At 45.2% G+C, this 20,178-nt stretch overlaps 1 protein-coding gene across 2 annotated transcripts in view; it reads left to right on the top strand.

The window, feature by feature from the left end:
• LOC135539617 (disks large-associated protein 4-like) overlaps positions 1-16,150 on the top strand; it is a 49,374-nt gene extending 33,224 nt beyond the window's left edge. For both annotated transcript variants that reach the window (XM_064965607.1, XM_064965608.1), the window contains 6 exons: positions 7,338-7,780; positions 8,619-8,713; positions 10,070-10,584; positions 12,032-12,123; positions 14,424-14,624; positions 15,850-16,150. In XM_064965607.1, the coding sequence (XP_064821679.1) occupies positions 7,338-7,780; positions 8,619-8,713; positions 10,070-10,584; positions 12,032-12,123; positions 14,424-14,624; positions 15,850-16,095 (1,592 nt within the window). In that variant the 3' untranslated portion in view covers positions 16,096-16,150. The remainder of the gene's footprint in view (positions 1-7,337; positions 7,781-8,618; positions 8,714-10,069; positions 10,585-12,031; positions 12,124-14,423; positions 14,625-15,849) is intronic.
• The last annotated feature ends 4,028 nt before the right edge of the window (positions 16,151-20,178 follow it).

Raw genomic sequence — 20,178 nt, forward strand, 5'->3', positions numbered from 1 at the left:
CGACAAATCGACGCGCGTCACGTTCCCGAGTGGGCCACCAGAAACGCTGGCGAATGGAAGCGAGCGTACCCCGAACGCCGGGGTGGCCGGCTAACTTGGCAGAGTGGGCCCACTGAAGAACGGCCGGACGAGTAGGAACGGGAACGAACAGAAGGTTCCTAGGACAAGCTCGCGGCGACGGAGTGTGAGCGAGTGCTTGCTTTACCTGCCTCTCAATTCCCCAGACAGTCAACCCGACGACATGCCCGTCAGGAGAATCCCCTCGGGGTCGGTGGAGACCTCAGAAGAACTGAAGAGACGAGATAAAGCATCAGGCTTGGTGTTTTTGAGCCCGGACGATAAGAAATAACAAACTCGAAACGAGCGAAAAACAGAGCCCAACGAGCCTGACGCGCATTAAGTCGTTTGGCTGAACGGATGTACTCAAGGTTCCTATGGTCAGTCCAAACGACAAAAGGAACGGTCGCCCCCTCCAACCACTGTCGCCATTCGCCTAGGGCTAAGCGGATGGCGAGCAGTTCGCGATTACCAACATCATAGTTACGTTCTGACGGCGATAAGCGATGAGAGAAAAACGAGCAAGGATGGACCTTGCCGTCAGAGAGAGCGCTGAGAAAGAATGGCTCCCACGCCCACCTCTGACGCGTCAACCTCAACAACAAACTGACTAGAGATGTCAGGTGTAACAAGAATAGGTGCGGATGTAAAACGATTCTTAAGAAGATCAAAAGCTCCCTGGGCGGAAACGGACCACTTAAAGCACGTCTTAACAGAAGTAAGGGCTGTGAGGGGAGCTTCCACCTGACCGAAATTACGGATGAAACGACGATAGAAATTAGCGAAGCCCAGAAAGCGCTGCAGCTCGACGCGTGACTTAGGAACGGGCCAATCAATGACAGCCTGGACCTTAGCGGGATCCATCTTAATGCCCTCAGCGGAAATAACGGAACCGAGAAAAGGGACAGAGGCGGCATGAAAAGTGCACTTCTCAGCCTTCACATAAAGACAGTTCTCCAAAAGGCGCTGGAGGACGCGTCGCACGTGCTGAACATGAATCGAGAGAGACGGTGAAAAAATCAGGATATCGTCCATGTAAACGAAAACAAAAATGTTCAGCATGTCTCTCAGGACGTCGTTAACTAGTGCCTGAAAGACAGCTGGAGCGTTAACGAGGCCGAAAGGAAGAACCCGGTATTCAAATTGCCCTAACGGAGTGTTAAACGCCGTCTTCCACTCGTCCCCCTCCCTGATGCGCACGAGATGGTAGGCGTTACGAAGGTCCAATTTGGTGAAAAACCTGGCTCCCTGCAGGATCTCGAAGGCTGAAGACATAAGAGGAAGCGGATAACGATTCTTAACTGTTATGTCATTCAGCCCTCGATAATCCACGCATGGGCGCAGGGACCCGTCCTTCTTCTGAACAAAAAAAAACCCCGCTCCGGCGGGAGTGGAGGAGGAGACTATGGTACCGGCGTCGAGCGAAACCGACAAATAATCCTCGAGAGCCTTACGTTCGGGAGCCGACAGAGAGTATAATCTACCCCGGGGGAGTAGTTCCCGGAAGGAGATCAATACTACAGTCATACGACCGGTGTGGAGGGAGAGAAGTGGCCTTGGAACGACTGAACACCGTGCGCAGATCGTGATACTCCTCCGGCACCCCTGTCAAATCGCCAGGCTCCTCCTGTGAAGAAGAGACAGAGGAAACAGGAGGGATAGCAGACATTAAACAGGTCACATGACAAGAAACATTCCAGGATAGGATAGTATTACTAGACCAATTAATAGAAGGGTTATGGCGCACTAGCCAGGGATGACCCAAAACAACAGGTGTAAAAGGTGAACGAAAAATTAAAAAAGAAATGGTTTCGCTATGATTACCAGAGACAGTGAGGGTTAAAGGCAGCGTCTCACGCTGAATCTTGGGGAGAGAACTACCATCTAAAGCGAACAAGGCCGTGGGCTCCCTAACTGTCTGAGAGGAATGTCATGTTCCCGAGCCCAGGTCTCGTCCATAAAACAGCCCTCCGCCCCAGAGTCTATCAAGGCACTGCAGGAAGCAGATGAACCGGGCCAGCGGAGATGGACCGGAAAGGTAGTGCGTGATCCAGAAGGAGAGGCCTGAGTAGTTGCGCTCACCAGTAGCCCTCCTCTTACTGATGAGCTCTGGCTTTTACTGGACATGAGGTGACAAAATGACCAGCGGAGCCGCAGTAGAGACAGAGGCGATTGGTGATTCTCCGTTCCTTCTCCTTGGCCGAGATACGGATACCCCCCAGCTGCATAGGCTCAGCATCCGAGCCGGCGGAGGAGGGTGGCAGTGATGCGGCAGGTGGCAGTGATGTGGAGAGGGGAGCAACGGAGAACGCGAGCTCCTTTCCACGAGCTCGGCGACGAAGATCAAACCGTCGCTCTATGCGGATAGCGAGAGCTATTAAGGAGTCCAGACTGGAAGGAACCTCCCGGGAGAGGATCTCATCCTTAACCTCGACGAGGAGACCCTCCAGAAAACGAGCGAGCAAGGCCGACTCGTTCCAGTCACTAGAGGCAGCGAGAGTGCGAAACTCAATAGAATAATCCGTTATGGATCGATTCCCCTGACATAGGGAAGACAGGGCCCTGGAAGCCTCCTCCCCAAAAACAGAACGGTCAAAAACCCGTATCATCTCCTCCTTAAAGTCCTGATACTGGTTAATACACTCAGCCCTCGCCTCCCAGATTGCCGTGCCCCACTCACGCGCCCGTCCGGTAAGGAGAGAAATGACGTAGGCGATGCGGGCTGCGCTCCTGGAGTAAGTGTTGGGCTGGAGAGAGAACACCACATCACACTGAGTGAGGAATGAGCGGCACTCAGTGGGCTCCCCAGAGTAACACGGCGGGTTGTTGATCCTGGGCTCCGGAGACTCGGAAACCCTGGTAGTGGGCGGTGGATCGAGGTGGAGTTGGTGAACCTGTCTTGTGAGGTCGGAGACTTGGACGGCCAGGGTCTCAACGGCATGTCGAGCAGCAGACAATTCCTCCTCGTGTCTGCCTAGCATCGCTCCTTGGATCTCGACGGCGGAGTGAAAAGGGTCCGGAGCCGCTGGGTCCATTCTTGGTCTGATTCTTCTGTTATGTACTTGAGTGAAGACCCAAAAGCGGTTTTAACAGAAAACAGAGTTCTTTAATGAAAAACAGGAATGGCATAAATCCTCTTCCAACGTAGTCAATGGAACAAAAAGAACGTTAGTATAATGCAGGATGCACCTGCCAGGCAGACTCCGACAGGATAGGACAAGGTGGAAGCAAACGGGACGACAGCTTGCTTCTGGCATCAAAAACACAAACAAGAATCAGACACTGAAAGTAGCAGGAACAGAGAGAGAAATAGAGACCTAATCAGAGGGGGGAATAGAGAACAGGTGGGAAAGAGTGAATGAGCTAGTTAGGGGAGATGTAGAACAGCTGAAGAATGAGAGACAGAGAAGGTAACCTAAAAAGACCAGCAGAGCGAGACAGAGTGAAGAGAAAGGACAGGAACAGACATAACAAGACATGACAGTTGAAGTGTACCTATGATAAAAAATGACAGACCTCGTCATGCTTTGTAAGTGGGAAATACTGCCGATTTTGCAGGTTATCTAATACTTGTTCTCCCCACTGTATGTACAGAAAATACTTATTTTCCACCATAATTTGCAAATAAATTCATTAAAAATCCTACAATGTGATTTTCTGGATTTTTTCCTCTCTCATTTTGTCAGTCATAGTTGAAGTGTACCTATGATGAAATTACAGGCCTCTCATCTTTTTAAGTGGGAGAACTTGCACAATTGGTGGCTGACTAAATACTTTTTTGCCCCACTGTATATATCCAGAATTATACCAGGCTAAATTGTGTCCTCACACAAAATCCACAGTCTTGTGGGGTGGTGACGTAAGCACATGCAGTGGTTAAATTTCTGTGTATTTTTTTCTGTTCCACTTGGACCTTTGCACACCCCAAGCCCCAAAAATGCTATCTAGCTCCCCCTGGCTATTACTAAGCCAATGTCCCTACTAATTCTACTACATAGACCTGCTGCATATCCCCTCCCACCCTGCCTTAAGCTCCATAAGGAGTGGAAGACAAGGAAGCAAAGTTGTGTGAAAGCCATTTTTTGGCCTACGGTAAACATTGGCATTTTTGTGAAAGAAATGTCCTAATTTTCAAACACTCAAAATGGACCCACCACAGAGTCATCTGTAGCATGATGCTAGCCTGAAATTAGCATTCTATGGAACAGGATCCTGCTTGCCCCTTTTATTACAAATGTAGGCTCTTAAGTTGATCACATTGTTGCAGGAAAACGTGTAGTGTATTCAAGGTTTAAAAATGTTTCTGAAAAAAGGCTTCTGAAGTAGATTTTAATTTACGAAAAATGTAATAACCCCTACAAAGATGTCCATATATTATAATTCACATTTGCTCTTGCGGCAGAATTATTTTCCTGTTGTAGCATATTTGCAAATTATGGTGGAAAATAAGTATTTGGTCAATAATATGTAGCTAGTCCATTGTGAAATAGACACTTATTGCTTATTGGATATGTTTTCATGTGCAGTACATGATTTTGAATACAGTACATTTCAATCACAGATGAAGACAGTAGGTTACTGAAATGATAGGAGGGAGTTAGTCAGGGAGGATGTGTAGGTGTATAACGCAAACGTCGAACAACCCAAAGGTTGTCTGTTCGACTCTCATCACGGATAACTTTCTTTTTTTCACTACTTTACTACTTACTACTTTTTATCTACTTTACAACTACTTAGCATGTTAGCTAACTTTTCCCTTAACCCTAACCTTAACCCTTTAACCTAATTTCTAAACATAACCCTTTAACTACTTAGCTAGCATGTTGACTAACCCCTAGCCTAGCTAACTTTAGCAACCTAGCTAATGTTAGCCACATCAAATTGGAATTGTACACAAATGCGTTATGAAGAAAGAAAATTGTATAATACACGCAAAATGCGTTATGATGAAAATCGTTTAATGCACATGGAAAAGTGGACTTTATCGTGTGCCTGTCACCAATTTCGGATAAGTCATTTTTGTCTATTTCACAATAAGCTGTGATAGTGTGTTGAACTAGTCTGCATCAGTAAGTGGTTTAATGTAGCCTACTTATACTCCAACATGTGGGCTACAGTGATTACTGAAAGCACTTCACTGATAATGAATTTCTTTTGTCTCGCAAGCCATGAATGTGTGCTTTATGTACTGAACCAGACTATGGTTGTGTCCCAATCCAAAGGCAGTATCCTTGTCGATTTGGACACACACAGCCTAATGGCTCCAATTGTGGGTCACCAAGCTTAGTTATCATGACTCGGCAACAACAACAACAAAGTCCCTATTAAATGTTGTTAGAAAAGCATTAGTGTGCGGTGGGGTAAGCCGTGGGTGCGAATGGAGTTCCTATACTGAAAATACACAATAGGAACTCCGTCAGGTAGCCTAGCGGTTAAAAGTGTTGGGTCAGTAACCAAAAAGTCACTGGTTTGAATCCCCAAGCTGACTAGGTGAAAATCTATCAATGTACCCTTGAGCAAGGCACTTTACCCTAATTGCTTTGGATAAGAGTGTCTGCTAAATGATATGTAACCATTAAAATATATATATATATATATATACTATATATATACTATATATATTTGGTGATCCAACAGTGGTGAGTTCCTTTAGTTATTCTATTATTGCTGAGTATCGTCCTTAATATGTCCCTCATGTCACCTGCTGTACTGTATGTCACCATTCTGTTGACAGAGGGGAATGAGTAGAATTGGCCTTCGCAGTTAAATGCTGATGTAGCAGAACAGATTGCACACAACACCCTCCTCTATTCAGTTGGGAGTGCATCTCGTGTCTCTCTCTCTCTTTTTCTTTCTTTCTCAACTTCATCCCCACAGCCCTTCGCTTACACTTCAGCTACGCTACACGTGTCGCGTTGCGTCACCATCAGCATCGTGTCAATTCGACACTCTACCTGCTACACCAGAAACCAACCAAAATCAACTTTATTTCTCGTTATTTCAATTCCCAAGATAGATTGAGCGCACGTCAGCCATCGAGAATTGAACCTCGACGATTCCATTGGACTCGACGCAGGCAGTATAGCAGCCTTCATGGCTGTAGTGTAGCAGGGTGGTTACTCTGCCATGGATAGATAGATTTATTTGATCATTTAAAACACAATACAACCAGACAAGTGGATAATGCATTTTAAATTAATCGAGGATGACAAACAAAAAAAACATATTTTCATTGAGGTCCTCTTAAATAAATGGCAAAAACCAATTACAAACGTAACAGACTGAGCCTTCTAGACATACTCGAGTTACATATATAATAATAGTTAAGAATTTTCCCCAAAAATACTTCAGATAATCTCAAAAGCGCATTGAAGGTAAAACAACAAACAAAACATGTAAATGACGAAGATTGAAAGCCTCAGTTGACTTGGGGTGAAGTTGAGGCAGTTTGAGTTGAAAAGGCATTGTAGGTTCAGTGGAGGAGGCATCAATGGGACAGGAGGAGAAACAAAGAAACAAAGACGGTCTGAAAAAACAGGATCGGCGCTATTCAACAGCACACCTGCTTCCCCGAATGGTCAGTCACTCCATTGGAGCTGCTTCTCAGGTACTGGTCCTCCATTACCAGGAATTGCTCTCTCTCTCTGTCTCTGTCTCTGTCTCTGTGTCTCTCTGTATCCATCCTCAGTCAGTCACATCACCTGAAGCGTGGGATTGGGATCGTGTTCTTCGGGCTAGGGGTTCTGGGCTGGAATTACTTGAATCAATTGTCTTATTCATCGAGCTATGTGAAAGCTCCATGGGCTCCACTCAGCAATCAGCCGGTGGTGATCTGTACTTCCTGTTCACGTGCAATTGCAGTCATTATTTGATTGACTGAATCTGAAATTTGGACTTTGACGCATGCAACTCATGCTAACCACCTGTATAACATTATGTGCACGGTATGTACTGTATGTTCCGTGTGCCAGTAAATGTAATTCTCCGCTTTAAATGATTCCTGTTGGTGCGGGTGTTCCTCCTTCGCGCTAATCTAGCGTGCGTTTGGTTTGTTTATTTCTGCTTGGAGATAAAGGTATCTTATATTAAAGGTGGTGACACTTTCCCTGACATCAGTTTTGTTGTTATGCAAATGAACAGACAAAGTGCAGCGGTCTTCAAAATTCACGCTGACGCCACTTCATAGGAATTGATCTCTCTGAACCCTCAAAGCTTTACAGTATATCATTGTAGAACAATAAAGACTTGTTAAAACTCAACTCTCTCTCCCTCCCCTCCAGTCTCCACATGCATCACCACCTGTAAGAAGCCGGCGCCCCCGCCCGTGCCGCCCCGCACCACCTCCAAGCCCTACATCTCGGTGACGGTGCAGAGCAGCACAGAGTCGGCCCAGGACACCTACCTGGACCACCAGTCTGAGCGCGACCGTCGCAGCGAGACCATCACTAGCCAGTCTAGCCAGGCACACAGCAATTCCTCCGACAGCCTCGACAGCACGCGCGCCAACAGCCTGGCTCGTGGTGTCCCTCGGCCTATCCCCATGCCCGTCGCCATCCACCGGGAGCCCCTCGCCACCACCGTCCACCACGCCACCACCGGGACTGACAGCAATGACTCCCAGCATGAACCCCTGAGGACAGGCGGCAGCAGAGGGAGCCTGGCAGCAGAGGAGCCACGAGCGGACATCGTGCCCCGGAGAAAGCTCTCCTCCATAGGGATACAGGTTGGAGCGCGTCGTTACAGTTTGATATGGAGCGCGTCGTCAATGACGATATGGTATAGTCAGAGACATTACGGTAATATAAGTGACGTTACGGTAATATAAGTGACGTTACGGTAATATAAGTGACGTTACGGTAATATAAGTGACGTTACGGTAATATAAGTGACGTTAAAGTACTGTCAGTGACATTATGGTATTGTCAGTGGTGTTACAGTGGAGTCATTAACGTTTCATTAGATTCAGTAATATCACAGTATGTTTCTTAGTGTTTGAGGTAAAACGCTAGAGTAAGTGTGTCTGGTACAAGTTTGGCAGTGTGGCTTAGGTCCAGCAATGGACTGGCGTGCAACCATTGGGCTGCTGGAGGCTATTTAACCTAACCATTGATCATTTTAAAGAATAAACAAACAGTGAACTGTGCTAATTAAACATGTATTTTTCTTATGCTTACAGCTCATATGGGGCATGCTGAATTAGAATTTTGAAAAAGTGCCATCTGGAAAATGAAAAACTCAACAGAGTTCTCCCCATCCTTGCCTGGGGAAAACATTATCCTTTCACTTCATTATTTAATATTGGGTTTTTTTTCAGACTGTCTCTAGAATGAGGCAGCTGGTTCTTTTTTTGCGCGATGCAAATGGTCAGATCTCACAATGCCTGCAGAAGTGTTTACTGTCTCTGGAACAACATAAACATTATATATAGTAGCAATCTTCTGAGGCGCGCAGATTGACTGCACAAAATATGACCTGGAGCACCACAGATTTTCTACCGGAATCAACCTTTTCCAGGTGACAAATGTTTTTTATTGAATACTGTTTTTTTGATCGGTTGTTAGGTTGACTGCATTCAGGAGGAAGTCCAGCGAGAGGAGACACCGCCACCGCCATTGGCCAGATTCCAGTCAATCGGAATCCAGGCGGACGACGGCTGGTAAGTGCACTTCCTGTCCCGTTTGGGAATCCCGTTCATTTCTCCCGTTCATTTCCGTCCACACAATAAAATGTTGCCTAAATACATTCATTTCTGAGGGGCCATTTTGATGTAGACCCTGAGAAAATATACATAATGTGAGAACTGTAACACACCTGCTATGTTGCCAAGAGCATACGATATTTACATAAGCTATTTTACAATGACCCATGCGACATTTGAAAGTCATTCTGTAGTTCTGTAGCGTAGTACTTGTCATGTAGTTTTACATAGTTCCGCAATATTTTGAATGCCAGGAAGTCTCTGCATGCCACACTCTGCTTCACTCCACTTTGTTCCCTCTCTTTGACATCCCTCCTAGCTTTCATGCTGTTTTGCAAATACCAGTTGGTTGTCAGAATTATCTCACTATTTGAATACATCTGAATGTGGCCTTTATCATTTCATATCTTAGACAGAGCCTAAACAAAGAGCTTCTATACCGGAATGTCCACCGATAACATACTCATTTTCAAAACACCACCTCCTAGTCCTATTTCTAATTAAAACATAAATGCTATTTATGGGCACCCCATACCAACAATTAAAGTATGTATTTTACCTCCCTCCCCATCTATTATTAGTATTATCCTGTTCTTAACCATGGATATTCAGACTGCCAAGTATCCATAATATTTCCACAGATGAACGTCCATTCCCCTGTTTGGCGTTTCCTGTTCTATCACATCAATCGGAAGGTAGCATTGTAGCCAAGGTCCAGACAAAGGTCAGGGTTTGCACTAACATACAATTCCCCAGCCAAGCCCTTTACCCGTACACGTGATGAGTCATAGAGATAGATAGAGATCGAACTTGCCACAAAAGACTGCGATGGCATGTGCAATGCAATGGAGGGCTTTCACCATTTTAACGTTGTCAACTGTGTGGTATGCTCTCTATCCATCTCTATGGTTTAGGCTATGTTCTGTGTCTCCTGTCTACTGCCTCCAAGCTGAGTGCACCACCGCATCATGTCGACAAGGCAACGCTACACCGTGATCGATATCCGTCTTCTGTTTTTATACCTGTATTGATCAGTAGAGGATGTAGTGGCTGGCGTTGAGAACATTCCTTGGTTTGGTTTTGCAGCAGGAAAAGGCGAGGTCGTATTTCTGTCCTCTAGTCTTTGTTATGGATGGTTGGCTCAGTTGCAGAAGCAGTTGGGGTTGGTTTGGTTGGCTTTTGATTGCAGGGTGTTACTTATCCATTGTTTTGACAGAATCACATTATTAGAGATGCATTGTCTGTTTTGCCATCGATATTGATGGCGCATTGAGCACTTTCTATTTTCTCACTGTGTTGTGTGTGTTTTTTCAGGCACAGTCGCTCTAGTAGCATGGCCTCCAAGCAGGAGACAGACTCTGACACACAGGACCTCCCCATCAACTCGCACGCCAACTCCCACGCCAAGCCCGCCGCCGAGAAGAAGAGCATGGTCAACAGCGCCTGCCAATCCACGGCCTCGCCCCCGTGCAGCGGCCAGGTCAGCAAGGGCAACGGATCGAATCCCACCGTTGACACCAGTACGTCGCCACCTCCGCTTCGGCAGATCCTCAACCGCTCCACCACACGGTCCGACTCCTCCGACTCCTTCTCCGAGAGCATGGACCCGGCCCTGGACCCCTCATCCCTGCCCCCTCCGGACCCCTGGCTGGAGAGCGGGAACGGAAATAGCGGCAGCGGGAACCCTAACGCGGTGCCCCCTCCAGGCCCTGCCTGCCGGCGGGACGGCCACTGGTTCCTCAAGCTGCTGCAGGCGGAGACGGGCCGCATGGAGGGCTGGTGCCAGCAGATGGAGCAAGAGACCAAAGACAACCGACTCTCAGAGGAGGGTAAGACAACTAATCGTTCTATTCTTGCAGGACATATACAAACAATTGCCTACCCAAACTAACATTGACCGCTTTCATTTGAAAATGTTTGCTCCTGTGCAGACATAATGATCATGAACCTATCAGAAAGTAGGTCATACCCTGACAACAGACTATGCTCCGGGACAAACCTCTCCCTAACTCAACTCTATGCAAAGTTTTTCTGAGATGACATAATGTAGCCTATTCATTTGGGAAGAGCCCCCACTAACATCCACACCATGCGGATGGACTGATCTAGATAGTGGTTAGACCTGAACTGACTCGATCCAAAGGTTCAAAGCCTTGGAAGTAGGGTTAAACCACAGGATTCACACACTAACACACACACACACTGCAGTGGATGAGGCGGTAATACCTGGGGTTAACACACAGACAGACCTGTTATACTAGAATTACACTAATCTACTCTGGACCGAATTACAGACTCAGATAATATTAACGCCTCAACATCAGGCTGACACAGCACACAAGAGAGAGTAGGCCTGAGACACACACACACTGCACAGTCCTGACACATCATCTCAGTCAAGCACGCACGAGATATATCAGAAGATCTTAAACAAACCAAGAGCCAGCCAAGGTCAATCGTGTGTATCTGCACGTGCACAATGTATGTGTGCTCACATGTGCATTTCTCTCACTGTTGGCAAGATCGAGTCGACATCAAATCAGATTACTGCAGGAACATAGAAAAATACCTGGTTCCGCTGGTCCCTATTCTCAATTCCATAACCTCATCATCCAGTGGTCAGATTTCACCAATGCAGATGTTCGTTCTACTTCTGACGCAGCAGTAAAACCATGTCATAAAGACATTGTGATCCTCTCGTGTTGCCCTCTTATGGAGTCATTCTGACATGGTCATTTTGACATAGCCTTAACATCCACCTCTCGTCTAGACGCCCAACATTAGCTTAGGGTTCATTTTGGTAACGTTGTTGGCATGTTTTGCTGTTACAATGTAATGTTCCTGTTAAAACAGGTTGCTCTCCCTCGCAAATCATCTCGTTTCTCCCTGTGTGACAAATCCTTTTCACAGATTCCCTTGTGTGCTAGCTTTCAATGTAGTTGTACAGACAGGGGGAAGTGTGTAGACAACCACATCTCTCTCAAGATGGTAGTGTTTACTCAGTACATGGCAAGAACACTGTCTTGTTGTTTTTGAGACAGTACGGAAATGGATGTACAGTAAGACCTGATACACATCAGTAGCTATGGGAAGAGTTTATTACCATTAGCCTAGTTTAGGGTTTCATTCCTGAGTGAAACAATGGACATTCAAGGCGCTCCATTGATTAGTGTTGTATTCCAAATGCACAGCAAAATGTGTCTGGTCTGTCTTGTCTGTTTGAGTCAATCTGTGTGTGTGTGTGTGTGTGTGTGTGTGTGTGTTTGTTATCTGCAGTGTTGGGGAAGGTCCGCAGTGCAGTGGGCAGTGCTCAGCTCCTCATGACCAAGAAATTTGAGCAGTTCAGAGGGCTGTGTGAACAAAACTTGGTAAGTATCACCTCTGCATTTTCCAACTCACCCATACACACCACATAAACAGACATAACAATACTACCCGGTGACAACAACATCAAATGACTAGACCAAACAATGTTTGTTATGCCACCACAACAACATCACATAACAAAACAACACTACCCTACAAAATCCTCACCAGACAAAACAATACATCCACATTACCAGACAAAACAATACTACCCTACAAAAACATCACCAGACAAAACAATATCACCACATTACCAGACAAAACAATACTATTCCATACTCTACACACACACACACACATCAAATAACTAGACATTACAAAAAAGCACACAAAAAAAAGAAATTCCACATCTGATCGTACACACATCACATCATTAGGCAAACACATGCCACATGAAATGCGACTGAGAGATTCGCATTAGCTAAGTGACAAGCTGAATGCTAACAGGCAGTAAGGTCAATGGAAAATGAATTGACCGGGCTTTTCCCCGACCTGACGGGTTAAGCACCCTTAAAAGGTCAGACACGTCTCTCTGTATCCTATCATTCCACTGATCTCATGATCTCAGGAACAGCGGACTCAGACTATGACAGCCCCAATCAGTAGGATAAGACTGACGTTCAGGCAAAGGACTGCATTTTGTTGGTTGCGTCCTCTTGTAGCCTATTCTCAGGGGAATTCAGTGTCATCAGTGACGTTCTCTCAAATGAGAACTAGACGTGCAGTTATTCAGACAGAGGACCAAGAATCCATGGATGTTAACACCGTTTTTCTGAATAGTGATCATGTGGTCATAAAGTTCAGTGTGCGTATCGTTGAAGAAAGGGGTACTGATTTGTGTTCAATGAGTCGGTTGTAATGTCAGTCAGTTTTAATGCCACCATATTGTTGAACTCATGGTTTGCATTAATGGTTGTGTATTGAACCTTTGGGCTATGCTGTGCTTTGCTGATATAATTCTATCAAAAGGCATCTATATTCAGAAGAAATGGTCTGACATCAAATACAACTTCTATCCTACAAATAAAGACTACATTTTTTTAAAGACTACATTACACAACATGTCCTTTTTGAAGGAGAAATGTTATTCAGAATCCAGATAATTTCTCTCAATACATACAATTTTCAGCTGGAAACAGTTAGTTCTACCATATTTTGTTGTGTTGTTTAGATCCCACAGAATGAGAACGGTCCCCCGATCTGACGATCCTGAGAGCAAAATTAGCATGATTTAAAAAAAGAAAAACCTGCCAGAGCGTCGAGCCAAAAGGCTCCGGATTGGGTTTGAAAACCAAGTCTAGTTGCACAGATGGCAGGAAACGCAAGCATTTTTTAAATTTAAAAAAACAACATTTTAGCAGATGCTTTTATCCAGAGTGACTTGCAGTAAGTGAGTGCATACATTTTTCATACTGGTCCCCTGTGGGAATTGAACCCACAACCGCCAGGCTCTACCAACTGAGCCACACAAGACCCGACCATAACCAGGGAGACCCAACCATAACAAAGAATAGTCTGGTAGTCACAGAATGAGTGGGTCAGGTGGAGAAAACAAGTGGAAGTGTGACCGTCAAGCCGTCCGTCAGACTCTGACAGACTTAGCTTGCACGGTAAAACAGGGCCACCCAAGTCACTATACAGTCAGTATACTGCTTATGTAAAGTGGTCATTCTACATTGCGTTAAGGGACTTTTTGTGCTTTTTATTTCATTTGACTTCTTATACTTTATCAAGCAGGGAAAAATATTTTCAAGGAAGACCTACCCCAAGACAGCAGCGTAGGTTTTTACAGAGGCATATATCAAATGACAATACAGTAGCACACTTGAGTGCAAGGACAAACAACATCTACACATCCTGACAGAATAATTTACACAAACTCGTTCCTGGGGAACCCAAGGGTGCACGTTTTGTTTTCTGCCCTAACACTACACAGCTGATTCAAATGATCAAAGCTTGGCGACGAGTTGATCATTTGAATCACCCGTGTAGCGCGAGGGCAAAAACCAAAACTTGCACCCTTTGGGGTCCCCAGGACCGAGTTTGGGAAACGCGGATCTATTCAGTGGGACAGAGGTCTTCACTGACATTGTGTTCTAGGACAGCTCCCTCTAGTATCAAAAGTGGACAAAGCAAGACTCGATGAATTTCAAACCTCTTCTTTATCCCTCTCTTGTTTTCTCCCTCACCATTTCCCTCTCCTCATTTAACGTTCGCTCTCTTTTTCACTATTTCTCTCTCTCCCCCCTCTCCCACCTACTCCCCCATTTCTTTCTTTTCTTTTTTTTCTCCCTCCCTCCAGAATGTGAACGCCAACCCACGGCCCACAGCCCAGGACCTGGCGGGCTTCTGGGACCTGCTGCAGCTCTCCATCGAGGACATCAGCCTCAAATTTGACGAGCTCTACCAACTCAAGTCCAGCGACTGGCAGTCCCCTGTCGTGGCCCACTCGCCCCCGAGCGGAAGGTACTTCCCACCCCTGCTGCCCAGTGCCCAGACTGGGGTAGGAAAGCCGCCGAAACTGGCCTCTCTCCTCCCTCCCCATCTCCCCTCTCTCTTCTCCCCCTCCCTGTGTGAGGGGAACACTTAAAGGGGCTTCCCAGCCCAATGTAAAGGGGGCTCGAGAGAAGCCACCTCCCTTTACACATGCATGGTGTTCAATCTCAAAGAGGGCAGTTTGTTTTGGACTGTTTCTGCGCTTTTAAGCCCCTCCTTTGAGCATGCATGTCAGCGGTAAAATAAATGCTGCGGTCGAACTTGCATGGCAATGGCAAAGGTTGCATCACGTCATGGAATGCGGCCCTGGCTTTCGCTCTATCTTGGATGTGTGTGTGCACGCGCGCGTGTGTAGGAAGCGGTTAGTTTGGCTGCTGGATTGACTGTAGTGGAAGGAGTATGTTTTGGTGAGAGCAGTTGGGTGGATGTGTGCTTCAACTGCTTTGAGTTCATGCAGCGCCGTTTCACTACTTCTGCAGTGACATTGCATTAGATTCAGTGTGATTCATTGAATGGGATACACTTCATTTGAACTGTACGTCATAACAGCATCGATGTGTGTTATGTCTTGTTTAAGTTATATGAATATAGTGACACTTTTATGGCGTACGGCCAAATAGAGTGTGACCATTTTAATGTCCTTGTCATGTTATTCACACAGGTATTGTTCAGCGTCTACTCTGACAAAGTGTCACCTTAAATCTCCTATATTCAACGTATTTTATCTGTGTTGTCTATATAATTGGCCCTGTGTCAAGTTAGCCACCTTGTACATTTTATTGTAGAAAGCTTCACCGTAATCAAATGTCCCTGTCAAAGATCTACGTTTATCAAATGACACTCACAATGCTCTTTTTTTTGCAACCTCTGCATTACCCTCCGTTGATTCATTGCTTTCAGAATAAAACCTTGTATCTCCAAAACTGAAACAAACTGAAACCATGTATGAACATACATTTCACGAAAGCTATTAATAATCAGATGCTATTTTGAATACTTTTTCTTGGTCCTAAAGTCATAAAATATTAAAAGTGGGGGAGCTACAAAAACGTTACAGCTTTTAATGGAGTTACAAGGCTTTCTTCCTACAGCAACAACGCCTTGCATCCTCTCACTCTCTCATCTCTCCCCCTCCACCCCCCTTCCACCCGACCCCTTCTCTCTCCCGTGTCTCTCTTTCCCATGTCTTTTCTGCCCCCTTGTGGTTGACTCCGTCCATTGTGGCCCACCAGCACCAGGAGGACAAGAAAGAGGCCCCTCCTCCAGTGCCAAAGAAGCCCGGTAAGGGGAGGCCGGTGCTGGGCCGCGAGAAGAGCGCCGACTCCGCCTCGTCCACCTCTTCGGCGGAGAAGCAGCGGACGGAGGCCCGCAAGCGCCTACTGGCCGCCAAGAGGGCCGCCTCGGTCCGGCAGAACTCGGCCACGGAGAGCGCCGACAGCATCGAGATCTATGTCCCTGAGGCCCAGACTCGCCTCTAAGAGAGAGAGAGAGAGAGAGAGAGAGAGAGAAACTGGGATGGAGGAAGGGATGATGGCGGAGGGAGAGAGGGAGGGTTGGGGTCTTTTCACCACACGCAGGGTCGTCGGGTCTTGGTGGCCGCCAGTCTACAGTAGATGGAGTGAGAAACAAAGAGAGAGAGAGAGAACTTTTGGGCTGTAGACTATATGGGGAATGCTTGTCGAGGCTGCAATGGAAAAACCTAAACCACAGCCTTTGTTACTATTTTTAGAACTTTTTGGGGGGTTATTTTATTAGGATCCCCATTAGCTCTTGCGAAAGCAGCAGCTACTCTTCCTGGGGTCCACACAAAACACGAAACATGACATAATGCAGCACACATTTAAAACGCCGCAGATAGCCTACATACCAGTACATACACACAACTCTTGAGTATTTCGCAAATTATGACATTTTTTTGTTGATGGTATTATTATTATCTCATTAAGAAACTATATCAAGACTATTTTAGATGTACCTGTATCTTGGCTATAAGAGATCTAATATACGGACAAGAGTAAGCGTTTGTGCTTTCCAATGCCCCTCCCTCTCCCTTGCCTTGGCCAACCCATAGTTTGCACAACACCACCATGCGGTCAAACGTACACACACTTATTCGGAGGAGCGCACACACACACAAACACACACGCGCATCAGACCCACAGCTATCTTATGTCTTCCTGGTGCTTTTTTGTTTTCATTGTGTTTATCTGTTTTGTATAAGCCCTTGCCTGCAGCTCTAGATTCGTGAGCAGTTTCGGAGAGCAGGGCACTGAAAACTGAATTAGGAAATAGAGGATTGGGGTATTTCATGTCAAATACCACAACTTTATAGAAGTGAGATCTATTGAAAACATAATATATGTTTTTGCCCAACCTTTTTAAAGATATATCTGAAAAAAAAGAATCGGTACTTTATAACTGACTCGAACGACACTCACACGTCGATATTTACTGGAATAACGTTTGAAGATCCTACTTTTCCATTGAGATATTGTTTTCTGCCATTTTTGGTCTGAGGATGTATTCATCAGCCAATGGCCACAGTCCCATGACAATGGCCACAGTGCCATGACAATGACCACACTTTGCACTCGCATGTGTCTCCATTGATCTGTGAATTTACTAATCGGTCCTTTTTATAAGGCACCACACAGGGGGGAAAAAACAGACTGAAACCTGGTGGAAAATCTCATTTAATTTTCCATTGCAAAATGTTTTGCTACGTTGTTCCCTAATGAATACAACCATGGTGTAGGTATATCAGATCAATTGAATATAATTCAGGTTTTGTGGAAAACGTAGACAGGACCACCATTGAGAACTGTCCCACTGGGCAAAAAGTGATTGAGTTTTTATTGTTTCCTTGTCATTTCAGGATGCTTTTAACAACGTTATCATGCTGCATCATTGTGGCTATTTCATTGAACATTTCAAAAATCTGTGGGTTTTATAAAGTAGGTACTTCTAGCAACTCAAGCTTGATGCGGCAGCAATATAATTCAAAATGGTTTCTCTCCCAAACTTCTGCCTCAACTTCCCTCTCTACAATTCACCTTTTGGTGTTTTGGCATCACTGTTTTTTATATTGTAAATGAGTTTGCACAGATGCTGGTGTGTTTCACATATGGGACCACTACTCGGTATGCATGGGAAAGTTGTGGTTAGTTCCACCTCAAATTCCAGTCACGTCAACCATTAATTCCATTTCAAATCTCTATAGGATAGCAAATGAAACTAAGGCCAATTCGGACTTGAGGTTAAGCATCAAATAACTTTGACTAATGCCTGCTAAATGACAGTGTTGTATTCGACTATTCTCCACACTGCACATACCCATGTAAATGGTCTGTGATTCACTGCACTGCATATTCAGTGTTACTGTATGGCTTTTTCCACGTCACAGTTCCTGACCAGGCGGCCTATTCAAAAGAGATGGAGAAAGGAAAGGACACAACTCGAGGAGACTCGAGGAAGGATTAGGAGACTAGGAGAGGAAACTGCTTTAGACTATTTCAGTAGCCCCCCCCACCCCACCCCCTTACAGGTAATAGTTTGCACTTCATCTCAATTGTCCATGACAGTTTTGGAGGGAAGGATTTCATTCTTGAATGTAGCAGAACACGTTGTTTGCATTCAAGATGTTTAACTAAACACCCTGTCACACCACTGCCTACCATTGTTGCAGTTGTCTTACTTTTTTCGTTAAATATCATCCCTTGCTACCTACATTTAAAAAAATAATAATAATTTGATTACATCTCTTATAGTACATCTATTTGTAATTTCTTTGACATTTATTTTTTGTTGGTCCTTTTAACAAAACATAAATGCATTACCTTTCTGCCTGTGTGGTATGTATAGCCATTTTTTATTTTTTACTCAGCTAAGAACAAATTCTTATTTTCAATGACGGCCTAGGAACAGCAGGTTAACTGCCTGTTCAGGGGCAGAACGACAGATGTGTACCTTGTCAGCTCAGGGGTTTGAACTTGCAACCTTCCGGTTACTAGTCCAACTCTCTAACCCACTAGGCTACCCTGCCGCCCATATATAGCCATCAGGTGATTCACTCTCTCACGGGGCCTGTAAATGTGGAAAATGGAATGATTCCAGTCAAGTGATAAAAAGTAGCCTAATCGCTCATCTAATAAAACGTATTAACCTTGTCAAATGAAAATATCGGTAATGCATTCTTTATCTGGGTGTGAGAGATCAATACGTTTTGAAATGCAATGGTATTTAATTCACCACTTGGGGACATTTGTTAGAGGGTACCTGTCAAAAGTTGGTGATTTTCAAATTATGAAACTCTGATGAAGACAGCTGTCGAAAACATTAGTAACTAAATCATAGCATCGGAGCTACTAGAGTGTAGCTAGTGTAGCATTTCCTTTTCTCTAAACATATTTTGCTTTCTCTAAAAGACTCCAATGGTTGCGGGGAGACGCCATGGGTGTGACCCAAGTGGCACCCTATTCCCTACAAAGTGAACTCTCTTTGAAAGTACTTTTCAAAAGTAATGCACTGTTTTTAGGGAGTAGGGTGCAATTTGAGAGTGAACTGTATACTACCAGTGAACAGCATTTTCATAGTTGGTCATTACAAAAATGCTTCCGACCATACATTTCCAACAAGTATAGTTTAAAAAGAATGTATTTTATAGCTAATTAAGACTTTTAGTGGTAGCCAGATACTGGTTCATTGTGTTTTGTTTCTTGTTGTTTAACAAAACACTGAAGAATGCAGTCTCCTCCCCCTTCTCGCTATCTCTCACACACTATGACCAACTGCTAATGAATGTTCTCTGTCCAAAGTCACGTGGTTTCCCCTTTGCTACACATGGCTAGGGCGTGCAGTAGTGACAGGGAACTCTACCTTCATCTTCACTATATGTCAGAGTCAAAACCAATGACTTTTCCTCCATTTCTCCTTGCCACCCCCCCCCCCACCCAACATGTTCTCCTGCACCATATTGCCGGCGACAAACACTACCTTTCCCTGCTCATTAATTAGTGGCTCCTCTGTTGTTCCAATGGGTCAGTCTGTTGAAGATGGTGCTCGCAACACCCGGGTCACCACATGGGACATACACAATGTGTTCGCTTGAAAGAAAACGACATTCACTTTTTTTTTTTACTTCAGTCATTCCAACCATATGCCTGGTTGCTTGTCAGCTAGTTGCTCCATTTCTTGTTTCTCATTTTGGGGTTATTTCTCTCCCCACCACCACAGTGACAGAATAGCCTGAGCATCAGGCTTTGCATTGGAAAGGACTGGCTTTATTGGCCATCATCCCCCCTCCTGGGAAAAGGTCGGTCTTGATTGCAGCCTATTGTTTGCTGTTGTGTGTTTGCCTGAATTGCTGATGGCCCCCTTTGCTCTGCTCAGTAAACGGCGGGGTGTCAATGGCTCTGCTCCCTCTCTGTGAATAAGTCATCTCCAGGCTTTGTGTGACAATCACTTGTCATTGGTGATTTGATCATTTACCAGGAAGGGGGTTGGTGTGTCTGACAAGTTGTGTTCTTGGTTTGCTCTTGTGTCCAATGTAGTTAGACGTGGGT

The sequence above is a fragment of the Oncorhynchus masou genome, chromosome 5 (assembly GCF_036934945.1).
Source record: "Oncorhynchus masou masou isolate Uvic2021 chromosome 5, UVic_Omas_1.1, whole genome shotgun sequence".
Classification (NCBI taxonomy): domain Eukaryota; kingdom Metazoa; phylum Chordata; class Actinopteri; order Salmoniformes; family Salmonidae; genus Oncorhynchus; species Oncorhynchus masou.